Here is a 25,183-nt window from a genome sequence, read left to right on the forward strand (position 1 = left end):
CTCTAGAAACAGAGGTGTTCCAGCCAGATCAACCGCAGCCCAGCCCTGGGGAGAGAGCATAGAGTCAAGGTCTGCAGAGGGCAGGGTGGGCCTCCCCCGGGCACTGGGCCTCCTCTGACTCCCTCCACTTTGCTTCCTCCTTCCCGCCCCTCAGCCTCCTCCTTTACTTGCTTCCAGTGAGCAGCCCTTTCTGCTCATAGTGAAAGGTGAGGCTAGTGGCAAAAATGAAGGTCTAGTTGAGCTAGGGATTTTCGCTGACGGCATTCTTTGTTCGTGTCCTGATTTTTGACATGAAGAGATGCTTGTGTTCCTCTAATTTAGTCCCTTGATTCATAAGAAAAACCTGTACCTTTTCCATGTTTTTGCCCCCCCTCCTCCAGCAGCCACCACTTCAGTCCTGGGCCCAAGCCTCTCTGGATTCCCAGGCAGGACTGCAAGGGGGAGGCAGCCGTTTGTAGATGGGAGCAAATGAAAGACCCAGCAGCCCGAGCCAGTCCAGGACTCACCCACCTTTTCCGCTATCAGGAAGTCATAGCGAAGGGCCTCTCGGGTACAGGCAGCACCCAGCAGGAAGACGAACACGAGGTACAGAAACCACCTGCGAAAACCCCAAGAGTGGAGCAGAGCTTACACCCCCGACCTCAGCCAAGCCCAACCCAGCCCAGCCCACTCAGCCCCCGGGTTCCCGTGGGGACCTGCCTCATCAGAAGGAAAGAGAAAGGCCAGTCATGAAGCCTCCCTTGCTTGTCTGAGGGGGTTTTCAGCACTCTCTCTCCTCTAGCAAACCTCTTGCCACAGAACGTATCATTGTTTTGTCTCTTTCTCACTGCGGTGTTGGGAGTGGGGAGCGGGAGACCCCTCTGGCCTCTAGGTTGCCGGGACTCAGGCAGGCAGGGTTGACCGGCAACCCCACAGCCCCTCCTTTGCACCCCCGAAGAACATGCAGATGACCTTTAAGGCTTCTTAGTCCTGCTGTTCCTTGGATCCCAGATGACAGAGAGCACGGCCAAATATGAAAAGGACAGCGGCGACCCGGCCCTGCCCCAGTCGCCCTGTGACCTTGACTAAGCCTCATTCCCATCTGGGCAGTGAGAGGATGGGCCAAAGGTCCCTCCTGGGACCTCCCAGCTCGGACCCCAGAATGAGGTCTTTCTTCTCTGTGCTTCCCAACACCCAAGCGTTCTCTGGGGCCTTCACTCCTCCCCGGCATGCAGCCGTACTTAGCACACGTCGTGCTGGCGCTGTGTGCCTGCCGCGGGGCGGCCGCTCTAATAAGCTAAGAGCAAATTCAGCGTGTGTGAAGCACACGTGTTCCTATTTGTAAAGTACCACGGTTAAAGTAACACAGGCACTTTTCACTTCTCCAGTCACTGTCAGGCCTATGCCTCTCACATCTACTCAGTGAAGGCAGAGAAGCTTCTTTCTGTGGTGCAGAGAATAAAACAGAAGACTCTGGAAGGTCAGAAACAGGTCCAAGGCCACTCAGACTGCTCGGGTGGGTGGCGGTGTGAACTAAAACCCTGAGAGCCTTGGGGGGGGGGTGCGGGAGAGGAAAGCTGGGGAAGGAGGGGAGCCTGCTATGTGTCTTTACACACAGTAGCTGCCCCACAGGCTCTGGAGCACACATTTTCTCATTATCCCCATTTTACGAGAAAGGAAACGGAGGCTCAGAGACCTAAATACATGCTCAGCGTCACGCAGCCACCCAGCAGCAGATCTGGGATAGAAATCCCAACGTGATTGCAAAACCCTTCACCTTTCTGTCCCTCCCAACAATCCTGGAAAGCCAATGGTTAAAAAATCCCCAAGTTCAAAAGGGAAGTGGGGGAGGAAGAGAGGCAGGAGGCTGAGGAGAAAGGAAAGAAAGGATTCATCCTCCTCCTGCATTCCCAGGCAGGGGGTATAAAAGGGCAAGCGTCTGAACCCACCAGACGTGAATTTTCCAGCCGGCTGAGTGTTAAAAGGAGAATTGTTATATGAAATAGATTGGCCACAGTTGGGGCACTCTCCGAACAAAAGGGGCAATCCCCTCTTTTGCCTGGGGTTTTCTCTCCTTCTCTCCAGCTGATTGCCACCAGGGGAACTTACTTACGAGATGCCAACAGCTGCTAGGGAGCCCAGGGGGATGCTGGCAGCGGGATCCCGGAGGTCACCCCCCATGTTGAAACCGGCCATGACTCCTGAAAGACACCCAGACAGGGGAGAGGGGTGAGCAGTGTACGCCACTCCACGAAGCGCCTTCCCCTAGTCAGGGCCCTCTCCTGGAAGCTATCCCACGGCAAGCCCTTCCGTCTGCAGTTCTGGCAACCGAGCTTCTCAATCTCCCCTGGCAACTGGGGAGGCATCCGTGCGGCATGAAAGGGACCTTTGTGGGTTGGACGATGCTTGGGAGGAAAGCCCTGCTGTCTACAAAAGCATCTTATGGCCCAGTGCAAAGTAATGAGGGTGAGTGAGACATCTGGCAGGCTGCATAAAGGTCCTGTGGCCACATACTGAGCTCTGCCACCCCTCCCCAGCTCCCTGGGGGAGGCTCAGCCTTAGTAAACCACCTGCTGCCCCCTGCTTAGCAGAGCTCCTTCCCCTGCTGCCCACTGACTGCACCAGGGGTTCAGGTATCCTGGGAGCAGGTCCCATCCAATAGCCAGAGCCAGAGACCAAAGGGCTCTAAGCAAGTTCCAAAGAACCATCGTGATGCTACCCATGCTGAGTCCCAAGCTTCTCTTCATCATTACCTCTATTTCCCAAGAATACTCATGAAAAGTCATAATTAGTCATTATGGGGAGGCAGGACATGTGTGGGATGGTGAGGAGGGGTCATCACCTCTGTCCATATTCACCCACAGAAGAAAGCAGTAAGACAATGTGTTCTGAACATCAAAAGCGGGTCCAGCCCACAAGCTCTACAAGCCCTGGTCAGGAAGGTCTCACAGAGGGGTGGGTGCATCTCAAACGTGGCCTTGCAGAAAGATTTACACAGGCTTAGGGAGAGAGATGGGTCTAACCCCATCATGATGGATTGAACACTTTCAACCTGACGGTGCCTGGGCTAATGCTTTCAATGCATTTTTTCTTATTCAATCCTTACAACAACCACATCAGAAAAGTGGAATTATTTCCCCCATTTTATAGAAAATGAAACTAGTGCTCAGGTTAATTAAAGTAGCCTGAGGTCGCACATTTACTAAGTGGGGAAGCTAGGATTCAACCCCAGTCTGTCTGACTCTGAAAAGTATGCTCTTACCACCCCAGCTATAATGCTTGCAGGAGCGCAGGTGAAATGGGGTGAAGTGAAGGTGTGGAGGCAGAGAGTTAACAGGGGCCTATTTCCAAGGGTGTCCTGAATGGGGGACCAGCACTGGGAACTGCATACACATTGACCAGCAATTCCACTACCGGGACTTTTGCCTCAGCAAATTGTCAAGAATATGAGTAAAGATGTAGCCAAAAATGTTTATAAATGCTTGTCTATACTAGTGAAAATGAGAAACAACCTAATATCTACAAGTAGGGGATTGGCTAAATAAGTGATGATACATCTTTCAGTAAATACCAGGGCCCTGTGTTGTCAGAGATATTTTGTGACATGGAAAGATATTTAAAAAGCTATTGTTTCATTTTCAGACACATATTATAAAACAGAACTTATGATTGTTGTAAAAAAAAAGACAACAGATAAATGTATGCATATGGGGGAAAAAAAGGAACTGGGACATGTTTTAAAATGTTAAACATTTTAAAATGTGTTGGTGATGGAAAAAGAGATCATTTTTCATTTCATTGCTTATATATATTGTCCCAATTTTCTACAGTGATCGTTTTGAAATGGGGGCTTCTTAAAGGGCTTTTTGTTTAAAATGCCACATTAGGCACCTTCTCTTTCCTCTTGTTTCCCTTCTTCCCAAGATCCTATTAAAGGGTAGGAAGGGGGAAAATGGATCCATGCCTATAAGCAAAGAGGGTTGGGATGGGGAGCCATGAGTAGATGAAAGGTTGCTACAGATGGCTGGCACATAGAGAATGGAGAAAATACCCAGGAAAAGAAAGCTTTAGAAAACTCCTCTAAAGGATCTGAATAAACCCGAGGAAAACCAGGGCTCCTAGTGCGGATGTTTGCACCCCAATGCAACCCTCCTCAAGGACTGGCCATACTCACAAATAAGCCGCAGTCAAATTGCCCGTAAAGGAAGAGCCCCTTCAGGGACACAGACCTACACACAATACAGCCAGGAATCCATGCCAGCAAGCCAAGATTGCCAGGGGTGTGATGAAAACCAGCAACGAATACATGAACGATAAAAATAGAACAACCTGGGCTGGAAGGAACGTGCAAACCAGGACACAGACAAGAATTTTGAAGAAAATACAATTAGTAGATCCAGACATGTCCAAGAAGAATATTCTCTCTATAAAGCAAGGTGCAAGGAAAACAGAAAATAATCCAAGAACAAAAAAGAACTTTTGGAAGTTACAAACATGATCACTAAAATTAAAAATGCAATAAAGGGTCTGAAATATAAAGTTAAATAAGTATCCCAGAATTGAGAACAGAAAGATAAAGGGGTACAAAACTTAAGCAAAGAATAGGAGAAACAGACGAGCTATCTTAGAGTTACAATATCCAACTAACAGGATATCCACAAAGAGAGAACAGAGAAAACAAAAGAAATAACCAGATAAATCAACCAGAAATAAATAATAGATAAGCAGAAATAAATGTCTCCAAACTGAAGAAGACACAAGTCTTCAGGTTGCAATATTCCATAGAATAGACAACACAAAAACCAAAATTTAAAATTTAGTCCATACCTAAATGTAGCATTGTGCAATTTCAGGAAAAATCTTAAATATTCCCAAAGGTAAAAACTGAACACATATAAAGGAACAAAAATTAGACTTCTCTTTGGCAACAGTGAATGCTAGAAAACAATGGAGTGCTGATTCAAAAAAATTTTTTTTAATTTCTCTTTTAATTTATTTGTCAGAGAAAGAAAGGGAGAGAGAGAGAGAGAGAGAGAGAGAGAGAACAAGCAGGGGGAGCAGCAGGCGGGGAGAAACAAGCTCCCTGCTCAGCGGGGAGAAGCAAGCTCCCTGCTCAGCGGGGAGAAGCAAGCTCCCTGCTGAGCAAGGAGCCTGACACGGGCTGGCTCCCAGGACCCTGGGGTCGTGACCTGAGTCCAAGGCAGATGCTTAACTGACTGAGCCACCCAGCTGTCCCCGATTTTAAAATTCTGAGGAAAAATTATTTTGAAACTAGAATTTAAGCTAATGAAGTGAAAGCAAAGTTACATAGACAAGGGCTCGAAAAGTTTACCTCCACATATCATTTCTAAGGCAGATACTCCAGCAGAATGAAGGAGGAAAACATGAGATTGAGAAAAGAGTGGTGATGACTCAGGCGTGGAGTAAAGTCCCAGAACACCGTTGTTACTGCATAGAAACTCACAGGGACTGAAGCAGAAGGCTGGAGGCTCCAGGAGGCATGCCTCTGGATAAGAGCTGGATTCAACCCCACGAACAGTATGATTAACAAACTGAATGATGTTAAGGACATGCTAAACTATGTATTTTGGCAACAAGAGAAAAGAAAGTTTATTGAAACTCCAGAAAAAGTGAACAAGAGAGTCAATGTCTCAATATAATGCAAACTAAAATGACATGACATGATTTTACAGAACTAATGGAACATAAGAAAACGTAACCCATTTGGCCACAATGTTAGATATATTCTCCCTTAAATGGCAAAAGGACCACATCAGAATCAAAGCAAAAGAAATGGAATTCTAGCAGCTACTTCACTCTCCGCCGAACGACAGCTACCTGGTCATAATTCTGTACGTGTTTACTGGCTTTTTTTTTTTACTTCTAAAAATTGGCCTATAGACAAAGCACAGAGGACATAAACCTAGTTACAAAATAGAATAGGAATATCATCTGCCTCAACAACGTAGAGGTAAAACTATAGCTAAGTGATATTGGGAACTAATACTAAAAAAAAAAGAAGAAGCAGCAGAGGGAATGTAAAAAGCATTAATATTTTCATTGTAGTAGTTCTGAAAAATAAAAATATTAGTCCCTGATTTTTCCCTTAGGTCTGGATTGGCTGTTACAAGCTTCAATTAGTTTAATAAGAAAACTTGAAAGATGAGACTAATAATGACTTTCAAGCTAGCCATTACATTTGGAAGGCAGGTAGATAAAGAAAAGGCTAGGGAATATTTATATACCAGTTGCAATAAATTTTAACTTATTCTGCATCTTGTTATCAAAAAGGAGAACGTCTAAGTGCTAAAAAGAGCAAAGAACTTTCCAAGAATATTGAGCAGTTTGTCTTGATGTTACAAAGATTGTGGACTTATAAACTTAAGACAAAAAAACTTTAATAGATTTGAGTGTGTGTATCTGTGCGTGTGTGTGTGTTTGTGTGTGTGAAACTGCGTTTGTTCACTTAAAGTTGTAGACTACAGTTTTCGTGGAATTTTGCTTACTCACCTGCTAATAGTCAACTTGTTATGGCTTCCCTGATACTGCTCTAAAATGCAGATATAAAAGGATTATGTAGATTCCCTTACAATTAGGGATTCCCTTAAGATAACTGAAGTATTCCTTGTAAAAATATTTTACACATAAAATAAATATGACTCTAATACATTAATCTTAAAACACAACACTGAATTTCAATTTCACACACCAACGAAAAGAGTAAGAGGATGTAGCCCAAAACTGATAAAATTACAGAGATTTAAGAATATTATTTAAAATTTGGGGCACCTGGGTGGCTCAGTCATTAAGCGTCTGCCTTTGGCTCAGGGCATGATCTCAGGGTCCTGGGATTGAGCCCCGCATCAGGCTCCCTGCTCAGTGGGGAGCCTGTTTCTCCCTCTCCCCCTGCCCCAGCTTGTGTTCCCTCTCTGTCTCTCTCTCTCTCTGTCAAATAAACAAATAAAGTCTTTTTTAAAAAGAATATTATTTCAAATTTAAAAATAACAACAACAAAAAAGCAATGTAACTATCGAAAATTAGGAAGTGCATGGAGGAGCATGTAAGAAAGCTAAACTCTATTTCCTGACATGGAGTCTATAGCTTATGTCTTTAAATAATCAAGTTACAGGTTCAAGCTTATTGCTTGGTAATACACAGCTAGCTCCCAAAGTGCTAAAAATGATTAAAAGTGCTTGCCCCAATGGAGGGATAGCTGAGGTGGTGACCAGTGGGTGGGAGACTGTTGCTTTCTATCACAGCACTTCCGTAGGATTTTCTTTTTTGTCATGTGCAGATCTTATTTGAATCCAAAAAGGATGCCCAGGACCTGCCTCACTCTGACCAGTGTAGTTGGGACCGCATCCTGTCACTGAGGCTCTGTTCAAAGGCTAGGGCTTCACCGCTCGCTGCCAGAACAATCTGATGCCAAGGGCATCCCTGGCCAAATCTCCACATTTACCTGACTCCCAGACCCCACTGACTTCATCCACTAACAGCAGCCCTTCCTGGACCTCCTAAATTCTGACCCCCTGCAAAGGTTCCCATCTGTCACCACGTTTACTGGTACTCACCTGGCTGGCACATTGCCTTGCGCCATCAACAACAGCCTCACTCTGCAGCGCCCACTCATTCCGCATTGTGAGATTACACACTGCCAATTACTCTTTGCCATTTTAGTACCTCCTATAGTCTGTCACATCATTTTGTGCACCTTCCATCAGATCATTTACAAAGACCCACAAGAACTCCCTTGCTATATATGCTCTGTCTCGGAAAGTGATGGATTAATCCTAACTGCTTACTGTTCCCAAACAGGTTCTGCATTCATAACAAAAGCCCTTTTCTTCTCCCACAGATCCCTCACACAGTCAACAACCCAACCTTTGATCACAGGGCCTGCTAGCTGGCCTGGTATGGGGTGCACTGGGATCCTGGTCAGTGGGAGCAGAGACGACAGACACGGACAAGGCCACCCTCAGGAATGGGCCAGACCCAGACAGCCAGGAAGTTGGCTTTGTTGGCTCTGTTCTCTGATAAAACAGAGAAGCCAGAAGGTAGGTAAGTAGGTACCACCAAAGCACCAAAGCCAGGGAAGTGCCTGCTAGGCGGGTCATTCCTGCTAGGCTAACGTGGGCAGACCGACGTGGGCGATCTGTGCACACCTGTTAGATTGGCTTGCACACTGAGGCTATCGCTTCCAGAATTTCGCCCTTGTGTGACTACACAATTCCTGAGCAGACAATCACTAGTTTTGGTGAATTAGAAATTTCTTGCTTGTCAGTTGGATCTAGAAAAATTATTTTGCTTTAGTAATTTTTTACCCGTGCTTGTCAAGTATTACAGAGATGGTCTAGTTTGGCTCTCCATCTGCTTCTGCTGCCATGTTAAGATATTATCATTAATGTTAGAGCTGGATTTAGGGTGGGTGTAGTAGAACAAATACTATTTTCCAGAGCATTAGTATCCAGATGTTTTACAGATATTTAAAAAAAAAAAAAAAGCTTGGGAAAATCTTGATTAAACAAGATGAGAGAGGTCTACTGGATTTTACTGCTGGACTTACCAGTGCCTACAATATGCTAATTTTCATTGTCTGTCTCTAAGAAGAGAAATGTAACACAGTGTTTCCCGAAACGTATTTAAAAAGAGTGATGACTCAGGGATGGAGTCAAGTCCCGGAACACCGTTGTTACTGCACAGAAACCCACAGGGACTGACGCAGAAGGCTTATTCATTACTAGCATTCGATGGAACATAGTTTGGGAAACACTGTGTCCATTTTACAATTACTATTTAATCTTTATGCTTTTCTTGGGAGACTTCCTAAAATCGCTTAAAATAGCTGCTTAGAATCAACACGCTTAACGCTAGAAGGTGTCATTGGCTCCAATCTCTTATTTTACAGATGAGAAAAATGAGGCCCCAAAAGAAGTGATTTTGCCCACGTTTCACGCCAATGGCAGCACCATCTTCAAGTCTCCTGATCTCAAATCAGTGTTCTTTCCACTACGTCCTACAGTTTCTTAGTTTCTAACACCCATACTTGTCTTGGATTTCCCTTTTATAACAGAGTAACTGTATGATGCATTTGGGGTTACCTCCCACGCGAGAAGGCTGAGTTTATCAGTGACGATCAGCGCTACCCACTGCTTTACCCGCAGGTACTTCCATCACCAGCTCCAAATCACTCATCTGTGCCTGTCGGAGGTAGTTCCCTGCCTCGCAGGTCTTAAACTTCCAGTTCCAGGAAGCAGTTAATTGCTTTACCCGAGCAGTTAATTGCTTTACCCGAAACCACATTTTTCTCTGAGTCAGGATGACAGTAGATGCTGTGCATTGGTACCACGTGACTTCGGTAAACAGCTTCCGTCGCATGGTTGAGTCTTCCGACTTGGTCTTCCACCCTAGTCCTACAGCCTTTCAGCATATGCTGCTTGTCTCCGCGTTCAGATGTATGTAACTTGGTGCTGGCCATCACCTTGCCAGCTTAGGGTTATGAGGCTAACCTTCCAGCGCCACCCGTAGTCTCCTGGGCACGGACATTACGCCTCCAGTTTGGGTGGGGGCACCACACGAACGGGGGCTTGGGCCTGGCGCTGCATCGTGCAAATGTCTGACCTAACAGCAGGCATAGATGGCCAGGAGAAAACTCATCCCCTCTACATCTCAACAATACGCCTGAGGTTACACCCATATAAATGTCAAGTAACCACTGGCTTACAACATTTGCAAGACCGTGGCCATATCTTTCTGCCCCCAGTGAACCCCAGCACACGCAGATCAAAGCCTTCATTTGCTGCTTATCCTCACAATCCCACTTGCTACCCTATTTTCTTCTTTGTTGCTAAAAATGAGAATTAGTAAGGAGGTAAAAAAGCCTAATAGTTTTCCTAGGCTTTTCTGGTCTCTGAGTTGTTCATTAAAGGACTACTTACTCCTTCTCAAGGAGCTCCCAAGCTTCCTCCTGGGAGCTTTGCAATCCACATCTGCGTCCTTAGAAACCTTTAATTTTCTCCTCCAGCTCTAGCTTAATTGTTTCTCTGCTGCCTATTTTCTTTCTTCTTTGAAGTTCATGAGTTTATTCTTTTTCTTTATCATTAAGGCAGACTATCCATTCACTGGCGTTCCCACGTCTTATCTGCTGCCTTTTGTGAGGAAGGAAGCGGTCTGCTACTGTCCGGGGCAGCGCGGCTCTGAGCCTCGGGCTCCTCGTCTGCAAACGGGCATCAGATCGTTTACCTGGCAGGACTGTTGTAAAGTCAGACTGAATGGTGCCTGGCACCCAGTAGGTGCTAGGTAAATGTCCACTCAGGAAAGACCGGCTCCTTTCCTCACTCGGAAATCCCCTGGGTTACTAAGGACCCTGACCGTCCCTCCTTACCTTCTGCCTAATTCCCAAACCCACTCCTTCTGCACACCTGGCTTGTTGGCTGGTCTGGTTAGCTGTGGCTCCAGGAATCTGTCACCTCCTCTTGGCTCTCTTCTAGGAGGCAGAGCTTGTCGGGCCCCACCTTCTCCATGCCTTAGAGACTTTGCTGAGACACAGAGCGTCAAAGAGCGGAACACGTAAAGGCCAGGATTCAAGCAAGCCTTGCTGGCTTCTGGGTTGGGGGCAGCTCCACACTCGTGTGCATTCTCTCTTCCAGCATCCTCTCCAAAGTAGGTGGGAAGCCATGGGGCTCACCACTCACTGTCGGGCTGACCTGGGGGAAATAACCTCTCTGGGTTGTTCTTCCCTCATCTGTAAAATGGAGTAATAACAGAGCCCATGGAAGGATCCAGGTTCTCTGGGGTCTGACACTTTAAAACCAATAGAGACTTATGAATATGAAATTAAGAACGGGGCTTTAGCAGGAGCTCATGCGGGGGAGGGACCCCGAAGCCTGGGCTTCATTACGGTCCTGCTCCGTCTGCGCCTGACCAGAGCAGTGGGGCCCTGTGATGAGGTCTACGTGGAAGACGGTGTCACGTGCTCGGCACAGCGCCACCTGTAGTGGGCTGTGGTAATGCTAATGATTCGTATAGATACAATAATTTTGATAAAATTGTAAGTTAATTCTATAAATAGAATTATTAAATAAACACGTATAATCATTATAAAACTTCCTTTTCTCTTATTCCTGCTCATGAGAATGTACTGGGGTGAGCCCCAACTTCAGCTTGCCCTTACTTGAGACTGTCTCTTCCTTAAACCTGGGGACCCCATTCTCAGTGAATTTCCATCTCCTAGTTTTTCCCTGTACCGCGGTCCCTGACTCTTGGAGCGGCCGAGCGCATGTGGATATGTGTGTCAGAGACAGAGAGAGACAGAGAAACAGAGAGAGAATCCTGTGAGCAGGGACGTTAGTTTTTCAGGGCAAGTTTGGTAGTGAAGCTTGGAGAAGGAAAGCACTTGAAGAAACAAAGCAAATGCAGAATCCACCCCCAAGGCCCCAGCCCCACCCTGCAGCCACTACCAAAGGGTGTGGGACTGCAGGGAGAAGGATAGAAGGACAGGCTTCATAAATCCAGAGAAGCCACTGAAACCTAGCTTTCGGCTGCTCCTTACAAGAAGTGTCTCCCCTTGAGATAAAATATCTGAAGTAACTGAAATAATATGTCTCTGACCGGAGATGGGTACACAGGGGACTTGTGCTTGTACTTCCGAACTCCCCTCCCCTCTCCACAGCCTGGAGGTTCTCTTGTTCCAGAAGAGGATGGCATCGGAGGGAGCCCCAGCCATGACTCACTCAGAGCTAATCCTTGGCAAATCCATCACCATGGAAACTGCCAATCATCCATGCTTTTCATAGCTTAACAGAACATCTGCCAGGGGAAAGCCAAGTGACACAAATTGTTCGTCCTGCCTACCGTGTTTACACTGGGGCCCCTGGCAAACAGAGACAGAGCCAGGGAGGCAATGCTCCATAGCAGAACAGTAGCCCAGCTCTGGTCACTAATTAGCTGGGTGACCTTTAGCGATCCTTCATAAGTCCTCTGTGCTCCTCCTTCCCCGGTTGGTCACATAAAGGATAAGGTGATTCTCAACCTGGTTGGGCCAAGGGGCAGTGGGAGGACCAGGAAGCATATCTTCTAAGAGGGGTGGAGAAAAAAAAAAAAAAGCCTGTATAGTTTCTTCAATATTACAGTTTTATATTCAGAATTTTACAAAACAAAATTTTCATAATTTAAGCCACAGAATATAAAACTTGAGTAATATTCTTAGGTAGCAAGCTTACTCAAAGGAAGGACCGGGATACCTGGGTGGCTCAGTCGGGTAAGCGGCTGCCTTGGGCTCAGGTCATGATCTCAGGGTCCTGGGATTGAGTCCCGCAGGCTCCCTGCTCAGCAGGGAGTTTGTTTCTCCCTCTCCCTCTGCCTGCTGCTACCCCTGCTTGTGTTCTCTCTCTCTGACAAATAAATTAAATTAATTTTTTTTTTAAAAGGGAAGAACAAATACACCCTTCTCTGGTCCAGGGGGGCATATCAGAATTTCTAGTGTAGGTGAGGGTTTTAGTATCATTATCAAAAGTGAACATGGGTTAAAAATAGAAAAAGTTGAGAGCTGCTGAACTAGATGTTCTCAAATGTGAGTCCCGCGCAGACGCAGGGCTACTGCGCGACTCTTCAAACCTCAGGCTACTCATTCCTTGCTAGAAGGAAAAATACTAAAGCAGGGCCCACCATTGTCTGCCCTCCCTCAGACCAGGCATTCCCTCTCTTTCTAAGACACCAGGCCTGGAGAGGCAAAGGAGGGAAACCATGGAGCAGTGTGTGTGTGTTGGGTGGGGGGGTCTAGCAGGGTCACATTACTGACACAACCTCCCAGGGGTGCCCCCTGGAATGCTGCCAGTCTAGGACCACAGCCCCGCTTCAGCTGTGACTGCCCACCTGGCATCTGGGCCCAGAGTTTCTTGATCTGGCCTTGGGACTCACTGCCTGGGCCAAGGAAACCCTCAGGTGGAAAGCCTCTTGAATGTGTGCTCCGCCTGTGGCGGGGGAGGGAGGGTGGACAATATTTTCAAATATTAACTTGTTAAAAAATTCCCTCTATTTGTTTTCCCCCTTGCCTTTTCTGTCCATTCAAGGGGAAGTTGACCTATATTGTATTGCCTTGAGGGAGATACATGTCAGGAGGAAGCAGAATTTGCCAGCACTCTGTTTTGGGGTCTATTTCTCAAAAGCCTGAGCCCTTAGATTTTAGAGAATCAAGGAGGCAGAAAAGAAGCCGCAAAATGGGTGGGGAAAGCACAGGGAGACAAGAATAGACTTTGGTACATAGTTTGCTGGGTCCAGTGCAAGTAAAAGTCCAAAGATCTCTTCTTCAAAAATTACTAAGATTTTTAGTACCAGTAAATCATTAAACCGGGCATGGGGCCCTTCTGAGCGTGGGACCCAGTGTGAATGCATAGGCTCACGCCCACAATGCTGGCCCTGGATGGGAGTGTCCGCCATACTGTTACAGAAGATTGCCGCTGGAGCTGGAAGCAGGGAGAGAAAGTTGCGTGGGATGTGGAGCAGTGTGGACCTGGGGCCCACTCCTTGCCAGCACTGGCAGGGTCAGTGACTGACCCTGTTCATTTCATAAGAATGAAAGGGATACACTACTTCTGGCACATCTGGATTTGTAGACCAAGATTCTACCTGTCACTACTGAGGCCTAGGTCCAAACTCATTTCTGTGGCCCCAGAGAGATAAGGCTTGGACCAGAGTGGTCAGGTGGCTGTGGTGGAGAAAAGTAGGAAGTAAAGAAGAACCTCCTTTAGGAGGAAAAATTGACAGGACTTGGAGGGCACTGGTAAGAAAGAGGACGTTATCGTGACTAACTCCCCATTACTGGCATGAGCAGTTGTCTGCATGGAGGTGCCCTTCGCTGAGATCAGGAGTAAAGGAGAAGAACCAGTTGGGGGATGGGTGGGATGGGCTTGGTTCTGAACATGTTGGGTCTGAGATGCCCAACAGATGACGTCATATAAGCAACTGAGGATATTGTATGAAGCTTAGAGAAGTCTGGGCTGGAGGTACAAGTCTGGGGGTCATCAGCCTTGTGAGTGGCCACTGAACAGTAGGCGTGGATGAGATTCTAAGGAAAACAGTAAAGAAGGAAGAGGGCTAGGCGTAGCCTGAAAACCCTGACATGTATTGGGCAAGGAGAAGAGGATGTACCCATAAAGGCAAGTTAGAGGGGCAGGAGGCGGGCAAGGGGGGCACTGCATCATGGAAGGCAAGAGAAAAGAAAGAGGAAGTGGATGCTGCCCATTTGAATACACTGAGAAATTAGAGATGCTCACTGAACTGAGTAGCATGGCAGCCACAGAAGACTCTGGGGAGAGCCATTTCAGTGGTGAGGCAGGTTTGGAATTCCAAAAGAAGAGAGTGGACAAGTTCAACAGGAAGCAGGAAATGGAGACACAGGAGCACAGACAAACCCTGGTGTTTGGCTGTGAAGAGGAGTGAAAACACTGCATTGGCTAGGGGCAGGAGTGGGATTCAGGAAGCTGGTTAACATCGTTCATTTTTTTCATTTGCACAGCTTTACTGAGGTGAAACTATCATAGGGTAAGCAGCACATGTTTAAAGTGTAAGAATCTGGAAAGTTTTCGCATGTGAATATACCTGAACCCATCACCATGGTCAGAAATGGAGTTTCATGCCCCAAAATTTCCTTGTCCCTCCCTCCTGCCCCCCTCACCCTTACTCCCCATCCACTGATCTGCTTTCTGCTACCATAGTTTGCATTTTCTAGAATTTTATGTAAGTGGAGTTTTATATAATTTTATCTTTTAAAAAAGGTACTCTTGTTTTCTCTGACTTCTTTCACGAAACATAGTTGTTTTGCAACCCATCTGTATCATTGCTTGTATTAATAGCTCATTCCTTCTCATTGTTGAGTAGTTTTATATGGCTATATTATATGGCAAGGCTATATTATCATTTGTTTATCTATTTGCCTGTTGATGAATATTTGAGTTGTTTCCAGTTGGAGACTATTACAAATTAAACTGCTTCGAACATTCATGTGCAAGTCTATATGAACACGTTTTCATCTCTCTGCAGTAGATAACCACAGTGGAATGGCTGGGTGTGTATTTAATTCTTTTTCTTTTAAGCCTACTGCACTCGGTATACCTAGGCGGCTCCCATCCAAATACTAACCTGGCACAGCCCTGCTTAGCTTCCAAGATCAGACACATTTAGGGTGGTATGACCATAGACTGTTTAATTTTTAAGAAATCATCTACTGTTTTCCAAAATGGTTGTACCATTTCACATTCCTATCAGCAGCATACGAGAGTTCCAGTTTCTCCACATCCTTGCCAGCATTTGGCATGGACAGTCTGTAAAATTTTCAATATTCTAGTAGCTTCTCCTCCTTTTTCTATCCCTAGCCTATTTGAGGAGAGGATAATGAGCAAGGAAACAGCCACAAGTAGGCAGGCAGAGGGAGGAGGGGAGGTGGAGAAGGAGATAAAATCAGCCACACTCCCGGGTGCGGACACTGCCTGATCAAGAATAAATGTTTCCCTGAGTCTGTGTGTTAGTGACAAGCCCAGTCACTAACAAACGATTCTTTCTTATAGATCATTTGGTCAACATGTTAGCTTACTACCTTCCAGGCCAGGGCCCAGAGCCTAAGACAAGAGTCCTAGAGGGAGCTCAGCTTTGGAAAGCTCCTCCTTGGCCACTGGAGAGCCAGAAAATGGACAAGGTGAGGTAAGGAGATTCATTCATTGCCCATGGGACCCTGGTTTCACCCACACCCAGTGCAGGGAGAAGACAATAGCATTTCTCTGTCCCCTGGAAGACGACGCACAGGTTGGGGTAGAGAGAAGGGGGGTTTTGGGACCAACTTTGCACTCAGTCCAGGGTGGAAGGGGCAGCTTGTGCTGCTGAGGAATCCATCCTGTTCAGCCCTAAGAGAAATAGGACTCTATTAACTAGGCCAACAGGTTTCAATACATAGGTCTGGAGCATAAGGAAGATGAAATAATGTGGGAGGCCTTCAGGAATTATGGACAAGGAAACTGTTCAGAGATTTTTAGTGAAAGCTAAGGCGGTCTCTAAAGTCAGATACACACCCTAGGAGCACATGCAGGCCACTTACAACACTGAGCTTCAGAAATCAAGCATTTGTGCCCCTCATGCGGGAGCGGGAAAGAGCCCAAATAATTATACCTGTAGCCGCTGGGAAGAATACCCCAAAGACAGTGAAGAAAGATTCCCCGGGGCTGTAATCCGGCAGAGTGTTGTTCCATAGCAGTTCCGGTGAATAGCCAACGAAGCCGTGCTCTGAAATAACACAAAGCAGAGCAAAATGAGCCAAGTGATCAGGTCGTGATCCTGGGGTCATGGGTTCGAGTCCCGATCGGGCTCCCTGCTCAGCGGGGAGTCTGCTTCTCCCTCTGCCGCTGCCTCTGCCCCCCCTCCCAGCTCATGCATGAGTGCATGTGCCAGAGCGCTCTCTCTCTCTCAAATAAATAAATAAAATCTAAAAAAAAAAAAAAAGTTTAAAAAAAAAAACGAGCCGAGTAATAAGATATAGCATACAGGCTTCCCTGGATCACACTTCTATCTCACGTAAATTTAGATATTAAAATAAAGGGGCATGTGTGTGAGAGAGAAATTGAGAGAGGCAGAGGAGGAAATCTGACAGAATCATCCTTACCACTTCTAGGGCTTGACTTCATGGATCTGTATCTCTAGAGACACGGAGATGAAATGACTTGAGGGAGAAGAGTAGTTACCTCTGGGAAGGGAAGCATTTTTTATTTTTCTTTGCTGTTTTTCTTTCTTCTTTTTTCTTGATATATTTCAGTATAGCTCAAATCTTTCATTGAGCATGTATTTATGTATTTTCCTTTAATTTAAAAAATTAAGCTACTTTCCCTGTTCAAAAACCTTTCCATGGGCCCCTCTTAGCTGCAGAACATAGTCCAAACCGCTTCAGATGAGAATCAAAGCCCACGACAACCGGACACCGCGCCTGGCTTCCCGCTCATCCTTTCCTCCGCCCAGCAGTCACGCAGATGACTCTCCCCAAAAACACCAGTACTACCCCTCCCTGTGTCTCCTGCCTTCCAGACCCTTCTCCCACTTCTCTAAGCATCAACACCACGCTCGTTTTCAAGCCCATCTCAACCGCTACTTCCTTTGGGTTCTACCTCAACTCCTGAATCAGGATCAATTCCTTCTAAGTGCTCTCAGCACTGTGACTGGCCATATCCGATCTCTCCCCCGCTAGACTCCTTGGGGCAAGAGATCCAGCCTTTCACAGCTCTGTCCCCCAGAGTCAAGTGTCATGCCTGACACCCAAGAGGTTGGTTGCAAGTACGGGTCACATGAAGAAGAATCTTTCTCTTCGATCTTGGCTATGGGCACATCTGGCATCCATGCTTTCCCTTTGACTTGTTCACAGGCTACTTTGTAGCAGGGACATCTCAGATCTGATTTCTTCAAAGCATTTTAAACATTTGTACACTGACTTCAATAAAATGTTTCAGGTGGTTTCAAGTCTACTGTCCTTTGTCAAAGGAGGTCCCTTTGAACAGCATCTGTGGACATGTTAGCGGGCTGTGGAAGTTTAAGATCCACGTCAAGTGTTCTTAGGCTCAGGAACACCCAGGATAGGATATCCAGCCTCTGCTTTTGAATCTCATCTCTGAGAAGAGTTGGTTTATTCCTGTTAACTATAGCCTCAGAGAAGCCAACCCTGCTCCCTTTCCCGAAACTCCCACAACCACATCGCGTGGGCATCTGGCCATCACTCCAGCCAACCCCTAGAGCTGTGGTGACAGAATTTCCTGCCCAACTGTCCTCCACCTACCTCGGGGCTTAGCTTCCCCCTGAGCTTCCATCCACAGAAGAGCTCCTGCTCACTCACGAGTCCAGTGAGATTGCCAGCGCTTTTCACAGCTTCCAAGATTCATAACTTAATAGGAAAAATATTTTGTAAAAAAATAATAAAATGAAAGCTCAGTGAAGCACAAGGGACCCTGGGGAGTCCAGTCAGGACTTAAAATCACTGTCAATTGCTTTCTTCTGTCCGAACACAGAAAATGCCCTAAGACGTTAAATCCCAAGTACTGGGCAACATTTCTGACTGGTTTGGCATCTTCACAGCTGGTCTTCCCCTCATTAACAAAAAAGCAATAATGGCCGAGTTAACTTTAGTTTATCCGCTGGCTGACCCCGCTGACGAGCCTCTCTGAGGTGAAAACCCAGCCCAGCCTGTCTTGGAGCAGTCCAGCCACGCTGGTCTGAAAGCACAGGTCTGAAAGCACATCGGAACGCCGGGCTGTGGGCACGCTGGGCGGGCGTCCCTGGGCTCCACTGGTCTTGGCGGTCCCCATAGCAGCTCCGACAGGGGTGGGTATTCGGTCACCAGGCTGGAGGGCTTTGCCCAGGTCCCATGGATGAGTCACTGGAAGACTTTTCTCTCCATCCACCCCACCACCAAGATGCACAGATTGACGGCCTGTGTCACCTGGCTCTCGTGGGCGGGCTGTGGGGAGGCCTGCCTCGTCCCCACTCTGCAAACGCAGCCCCACACATTCCCCGGCGCGCGCTCACACTGACACGCTGCCGGGCCAGCCCTCTCCTTCAGGTGTGCTTCTGAATCTTGCTCAAGGAAATCATCTTAACTTCGAGAAGAACTTTATGGGCAAACACATTGTCAATGCTTTATCTATAATGATGTAAAAGGGGAGTATACATTTCTAACTCTGGGGGCTGAAGTATTTTAAATGTTTAGAAAGGGTTTTTAGTACCACAGAAAATGGTCCACGTTATGTATGATACACGTGAAGCAAGAAAACCAGACACCATTTACAGTACAAATACCAAGAGTTTTAATTTATACATATAAGGAAAGAAGGAAACATACTAAAATACTAACTATGGATGTCTATATAATGCAATTATAAGCAATTTCTCCTTTCTTTTTTTCTTTTTACAAATTTTCCACATTGTCTTTCACAAGCAAAATCGACTTACCAGCAAGAAATAACATCTTTCAGAAAAACAAACAGAATATCCCAGGACTGAAAGCCTATCTTCTCTAGATCACTTTTTTCTTTCTTTCTTTCTTTCTTTCTTTCTTTCTTTCTTTCTTTCTTTCTTTCTTTCTTTCTTTTTCTTTCTTTTTTTTAGACTTTATTTATTTGACAGAGAGAGACAGCCAGTGAGAGAGGGAACACAAGCAGGGGGAGTGGGAGAGGAAGAAGCAGGCTCCCAGCAGAGGAGCCTGATGTGGGGCTCGATCCCAGGTCGCCGGGATCACGCCCTGAGCTGAATGGCAGACGCTTAACGACTGCGCCACCCAGGCGCCCCTCTAGATCACTTTTCTGTAAACAAGTTTATTTTTTTCCTTTCCATCTATATTCTACCTCCTTCTTAAAATGATTGAAGCGATTTATGAGAAAAACATAAGATAGAGCAGATAAAATAAGAATCAAAAGAAAAAGGGAAAAAAGAAAAGAAATGAGAGAGAGAGAGCACCCACAGCCACATCTCCATAAGGCATGGCCCAAGGTCTCTGCATAAGGCTCTGAGGTGAGGTCTTGCCATGATCACCCTCCCACTAGAATTTAAGGCCTAGAGAGACTTTCCGGCCAGCCCACTCAGGCAGGGACAGACCTCAGGGCCTACCCCTCCTATGTGCCACTTTTCAGTGGATGCGAAGGAGCTCCGGAGGCCAGCATGGTGGACTTCCTCATTTCCTCTGCTCGTAAGCTTCCCAGGCCCTAATGACTTCCACCCACTTCAAACCCCACCACCTCAGGTCCCCAGCCTTGGCCAGCCCCCCAGTGAGGCTTGGCCCTACTGGTCCTCACCCCAACTTCTAGGGCTCTGGCCTCTCTCCCACATCCAAAACCAGGTCCAGCTGAACTTGGAGCTTATGGCAGGGTAGGTGCCCAGGTCAGGCACTGATGTCCCTGACTGGCTTGGACTTGCTGGCTGAGGCCTGGGGTGAGGTCAGCGGGACACACCCAGGACACCTGCCATACCCTCTTACAGTGGGTCTTCATGCTGGATATGCTGACATCCACAACAAAGGTTCTTAATTTTGCCCCGTTGGAGAATCCAATGAAAGCTAATCCCACGACAGCACATTTTGGGGGTTCTAGGCCTCTGAAGCCTCTCGGAGGGGTGTGGACCCTGACGTTCAGGACCTTCACGCTAGGGGCTACCCCTGCACCCGAGACTTGTTCCAGCCCTGTGTACACCAACGGCATCCCCTGCCCTGACTGCCATCGTGCCAGGCCTCACAGTGGATGGACGGTAGCCCACAGTGTTTCATACTGCTGTCCTTGTCAGGCAACGGGGAGTCTCTGTGCACAGGACTGTGCAGGCGCCCCAAGGACATCACAGGGCAACCTCCCTTCCGAACATAACGATGAGCGGCTCTTTTTTGAGCACCTCCTACGTGCCTGTTCCTGGGCACTAAGTCCTTTACAGTGTCCTCTTTGATCCTCACAGCTACCCTGCAAGATCAGAGGGAGGGACACCAGGCTCAGGAAGGTGAAGAGTCTTGTCCAAGGTCACACAGCCGGACCTGCCTGTATTACAGACACTGCCTCTTTTCTAGGATGCCAGTCCCCAGGTCCCCGGCACTGCCCTCCCCCACAGAGGAGGCCGGTCTTTGTTCTGGGCGGGACTGTGGCCTGTGGGACAAACTCTTCTGGGGACATTCCCAGGGGGAGGGTGCCAAGCGATGCAACACAAGTCCTCATCAAGCCCAGGAGACGCCCGCAGAGCTCACGGCATCCCCCCTCTCCTTCTGCAGGAGGCTGACAGGGGGCCTCCCCTGTGGAATGCCACACGCACCTAGGGGTGTACGCCTGGCAGAGACTTGCAGAACTCCAAGCAGGCAGAGCCTAGCCTGGCCTCTAGGTCTGTCTGAATTCGAAGTTTTCCATCCACCATGCTGTCTCCTTGTAATTCATCCCGAGCTGTTTCCCCAGAGATCCCTAATGCTTGTCTCTTTGCCCCTGTGAACCACTCAGCTCCTCTGCTGGCACAAAAGGGAGCCAGTCTGGGGCCTTCTCAGCTCACATCTTCCAACCCTGAAAGGCCTGGGATGCCCCATGCCTGCACCTGCCACATGTGAAGGTATCTGGGTTTGACCCGAACATTGGTTCTGTATTTACCAAAAATACTTTGGCCCCATTTGAGTTATGTGCTTTTAGGAAGAACAAACACAGAATAGAGGTGGAATGGGGGGACATAGGAGAGAGAAAACAAATCAAGACAAAAGCCAGGCAAGAACAGGCAGAGGGAAGATACTTGAGGGTCTGTCTGCAGAAAGGCTTGGCCTTTCTTTCCTGAATCTGGGTAACACGGCTTCTTCAGGCACCCCCTGGTTCCATAGGGTCCACTGTCTGCTCCCAAGGAGTCCTCGTGGGACCCCACCCACCTGGCCCTGGCCAAAGGCAGTCAGCCCTGGTCACCAGTTGTGACAAACCGCAGCCCCCAAGCCCTCTGGTCAGGTCGCTGCCGGGAAGCTCTCTGTGGCACCTGTGGCTGCCCCACTCCTGCCGCCCCCAACCTCTGGGGTCTGCTGAAGTTACAAGAGGCAGCTGGGAAGTCATCAGCCCCCACATGTGGGTGTCAGATTGCTACTGCTGACTAACTTAGAAAGTGAGATTTCTAAAAATGACACTGGCAATGGGGTTGGGGTGGGGGCACCTTGCTGGGAGCCGAGCTCTGGGGCAGGCAGGGGCTTCCGGCGCTGGCTTTCTTCTTGGCTCCGGTCCCTCACCCCTGCACCAGCGAGACAGCCCTTTCCTGGGAATGGACAATGGGAGAGGCTGGTCCAACCAGGAATAGAAAGAGCTGAGGAAGGGCCTGGGAGAGAGGAAGGCAGGGAGGGCCCCAGAGGGCGGGCTGGGGCCTGAGGGATCACAGGAAGAGCAACTCTGCAAGGAAAAGGAAAGGAGAGGCCGAGGTTCTGGGAAGGGACACACACCAAAACAACGTTGTGGGGGAGGGACAGGGACCAGGCTAAGAGGAGAGGAAAGAGCTGAGGATACCCAGACGAGGAGGAAGTACAGTAGGGCATGCCGTAAGGGAATCACGAATTGGGTCCCTTTCCCAGGGGCCAAGCATGGCGCTGCACACACACCCCTCCTCAGGGCCCCCAGGGCTGTGGTGCTGGAATGGTGCCCTAAGGGTCTGCCCTGCCACGACCAGTCTGGGACGTCTGAGAGATCTGCAGCTTGAGAGAGGGAACAGGTCTGAAACAGCCTGACAAAGAGAGGTCAGTGAAAAGGGGAAGAAGGAGAGTATCCAGGGCCCATCCTGCCACCAAGTCCCCCACGGAGCTCCTGCCCAAGCAGCCCCCCCACCAACTTACTCAGACACTGCCCGACCAACAGTAGATGGTTTAAGGCGGACAAAGATGGGCAGCTCACCCTGCATGCCTCTGGCTGTTTGCATTGGCCAGTGGACTTTTTCCTCCCCTGGGCTATGCTGTTAGCTCCTGGGAGCTGCGAAGGGGAGCGGGGGTGGGGACAATCAACCCAGGCCCAGAGAGCATGGATTTGGGACAACCCAGGCTCTTGTCCTCCTGCCTTGGGTGGAGCACGGGGATCCCTTCCCCTGCATGAGCATCCTGAAGATCTCTGGGGAGGAGGGGAAGGGTGGTGTCAGGAACAAGAGTCTAGACACAGGGGTGGATGCCCTGGCTCCTGGGGGACTGAAGGTGAGTTCCTTTTTCTTTTGAAATGCAAATTCTGACTGTCAATCTGCGCTGAGCCCAAGGTTCTGCACCCCTACTGTGCCCCCAGGTGGTGCAGACCACTCCCTGCCCCATGCAGGTGCAGGGGACCAGGTGATGTTTCAAAGCCCTTCTAATTCTGAAAGTGGCCCAGCCAGAAGCCATTTTCAACACTCACCACCCCGCCTCCAATGACACCACTGATTTACAGTGGCAGATGTAAAATCCCAACTGGCTTCTAGAACATGTCAGCATCACCCCCAACCTCGCTGCTGCCCCTTCCCTTGCCCGTGGCTGTGACACAACACGCGGAACTGGGAGATGAGCTTGCCGCCCCATTTCTTGATATGCTGATGAGACCAAGCAATTATGAATTACAAAGACTGTTATTACAGTGTCTTGGGTACCCTGCATTTGTGCAGATGATGAACCTTCAAGGTCGAAGGCACTGACCCACTTCAGTAACTGAGGTAACCGGAGCTCAGAGCTGCCAGCCTGCTCCGCAAACCCTGAGAGCGGGAGGTGGCACAGCAGCCCTAGCTTGGAGTCCAGCCTGGAGCCCCCATAGAACCGAGGCCCGGTCTGCAGGGCTATCCCACGGAACTGGGTCACAACAATCCCGGTCCATTATAGGGACTCCATAGAAGTGTTGAACTTGAACTCGGGCAGGCTGTATCGATTTGGACCATACTGACCACAGACTGCAGAGACGGTAGGGAAATGATGATAGGTTTGGAAGAGTGTCCCGAGGCACCCACCCACGGCACAGTTTTCTTTGCCCACGGGAGTTCTGGGTGGCCAGCTGATGGCCTTCCCCACACCGCAGCCTCCTCTCTGGCTCCAGCCTTTTTGAGTTTGGTCCTCCAAAGAGAGGGTGGGGAGAGGATGTGAGCAGGGTTTCCAACTCCCAGGCCCCCACCCAGAGAGAAAATACACAGAGGGAGGGCTGGGCATTCCAGCAGTGGCCAGAAGGGAAGTCTGAAGTGGGGCCGTGCTTGCCCAGAGGGCACAGGGAGGAGCAGCCTGGAGCCTCCAGGCCCCTGGGGAAGGCCTCCACCCACCAGGACGACTGGCTGGCTGGAACAGCTGGAAAGCCCCCAGGGATGGATGAAGGGCCTGAGTGGAGGGGGTGTCAGGGTGGCCCCTTGGAAGGGGGTGGCCGAAAGTTTCCCGTAACAGGAGAGGCTTCTGCCAACCCCTACAGTCTAGGACGGACAGTGACAGCGCAGAGGGTCCGTCTGAGCAGAGGGCTCCTCCCTTGTGAAAGTGAGGACAAGCCTTTTCTTGACGAAGAATAATTTCTAATACCCAAGAAACTCTTCCATCTGCTGACATGGTTCTATTTTAAATGCCTAATGAAACTTTTCTTATAATGGCCTTGGGGTCAGCAAGTTGAGATACGAGATTTTTTGCCTGGAGATGCCTACAGAGGAAAAACTGTCAAATGTCCCAGAACATGAAAGGGCCTGCCTGGGGCGGGGGCGGGGGGCGCGGGGCGCGGCGCGGAATCAGGCTCACCTGGGCCTGGGGAAACGAAGAGGCAGCTTGGGATAACAGGCGTGACTGCCACACACACGGAGCAGAGCTTTGTGCCGGTCACTGTGCCAAGCCCGCCAGCTGTATTAGCTCACAACAGCCCTACAATATCGGTGCACTCTTCAGGTAAAGAAATCAGAGCCCAGAGCGGATTAGATCCTTGGCTGCTGCCACTGCTGGGGTCGGTGCTCGCTCAAGGATGCAGGGAGTCTGGGAGGGGAGCCAGGACCGTGAGCTGCTCAGGCAGTGGCTGGACTGAGGGGGCTACAGAAGTCTTACGGACCCCAGCTCACAGAGCCTCCAATAGCCTGCCCAAAGCAGCTCATGGCTCAAGGGAACGCTGAGAGGAAAACAGGGCCTTCTTATCTCCGAGGGTAAAGGAATGCACTCTCCCGCCAGGATAAGTGGCTGTTTTGACAGGAAATCTCCACCCTGGCTGTGGGTTCCACCCAGCCACCACTCACTCCTTCTGGCCGTCCTGGCCTCTGGCATCCCAATCCCCATCCTACTTACACTCCAGGCCCCCAGATCCCCCAAACAATCCTCACCCAACTAGCAGTCCCTCAGGTGGGCTGCCCTGTACAACCCTAGCCCCCTGTGATGACCAGGAGTTCTGACCTAGGAGTCACTCCTCTTCCCTAGTCTTGCCAGGACCCCTCTCCAGGCAGGCAGCTGCCAAGAGGGTAGGACGTTAAGTGGCCCCCTGCAGGAGACAGACAGCAAGACAATCACAGTTATATAAGCAAGGCCACCCTCCTGCCAGGCACTCTGCTGGAAATATTTAAATTCCCAGACACCCCTTCCTTCCCCCACTTCTACAGCCCCAGGCACCCCCTCCCCACCACAAGCCCTACCCAAAGAAAGAAATGCAGCAGACGGTCTCTTAGAATTCTGTAAGAGAAGATTTGGCATCATAGGACCATAAAATGTTAGTGCCACAGGGGTCTTTAGCCTCAAATCCATTTTACAGAT

The 25,183-nt window shown here is 48.8% G+C and overlaps 1 protein-coding gene across 2 annotated transcripts in view; it reads right to left on the reverse strand.

The window, feature by feature from the left end:
- The window catches only part of SLC12A8 (solute carrier family 12 member 8), a 135,912-nt gene that overhangs the window by 37,918 nt on the left and 72,811 nt on the right, over positions 1 to 25,183 (reverse strand). For both annotated transcript variants that reach the window (XM_034659809.1, XM_034659805.1), the window contains exons 6-8: positions 16,135 to 16,248; positions 2,093 to 2,180; positions 511 to 598 (exon numbers count right to left, since the gene is read on the reverse strand). In XM_034659809.1, coding sequence (XP_034515700.1) covers positions 511 to 598; positions 2,093 to 2,180; positions 16,135 to 16,248 — 290 coding nt within the window. The remainder of the gene's footprint in view (positions 1 to 510; positions 599 to 2,092; positions 2,181 to 16,134; positions 16,249 to 25,183) is intronic.

Source organism: Ailuropoda melanoleuca, chromosome 1 (assembly GCF_002007445.2).
Source record: "Ailuropoda melanoleuca isolate Jingjing chromosome 1, ASM200744v2, whole genome shotgun sequence".
Lineage (NCBI taxonomy): Eukaryota > Metazoa > Chordata > Mammalia > Carnivora > Ursidae > Ailuropoda > Ailuropoda melanoleuca.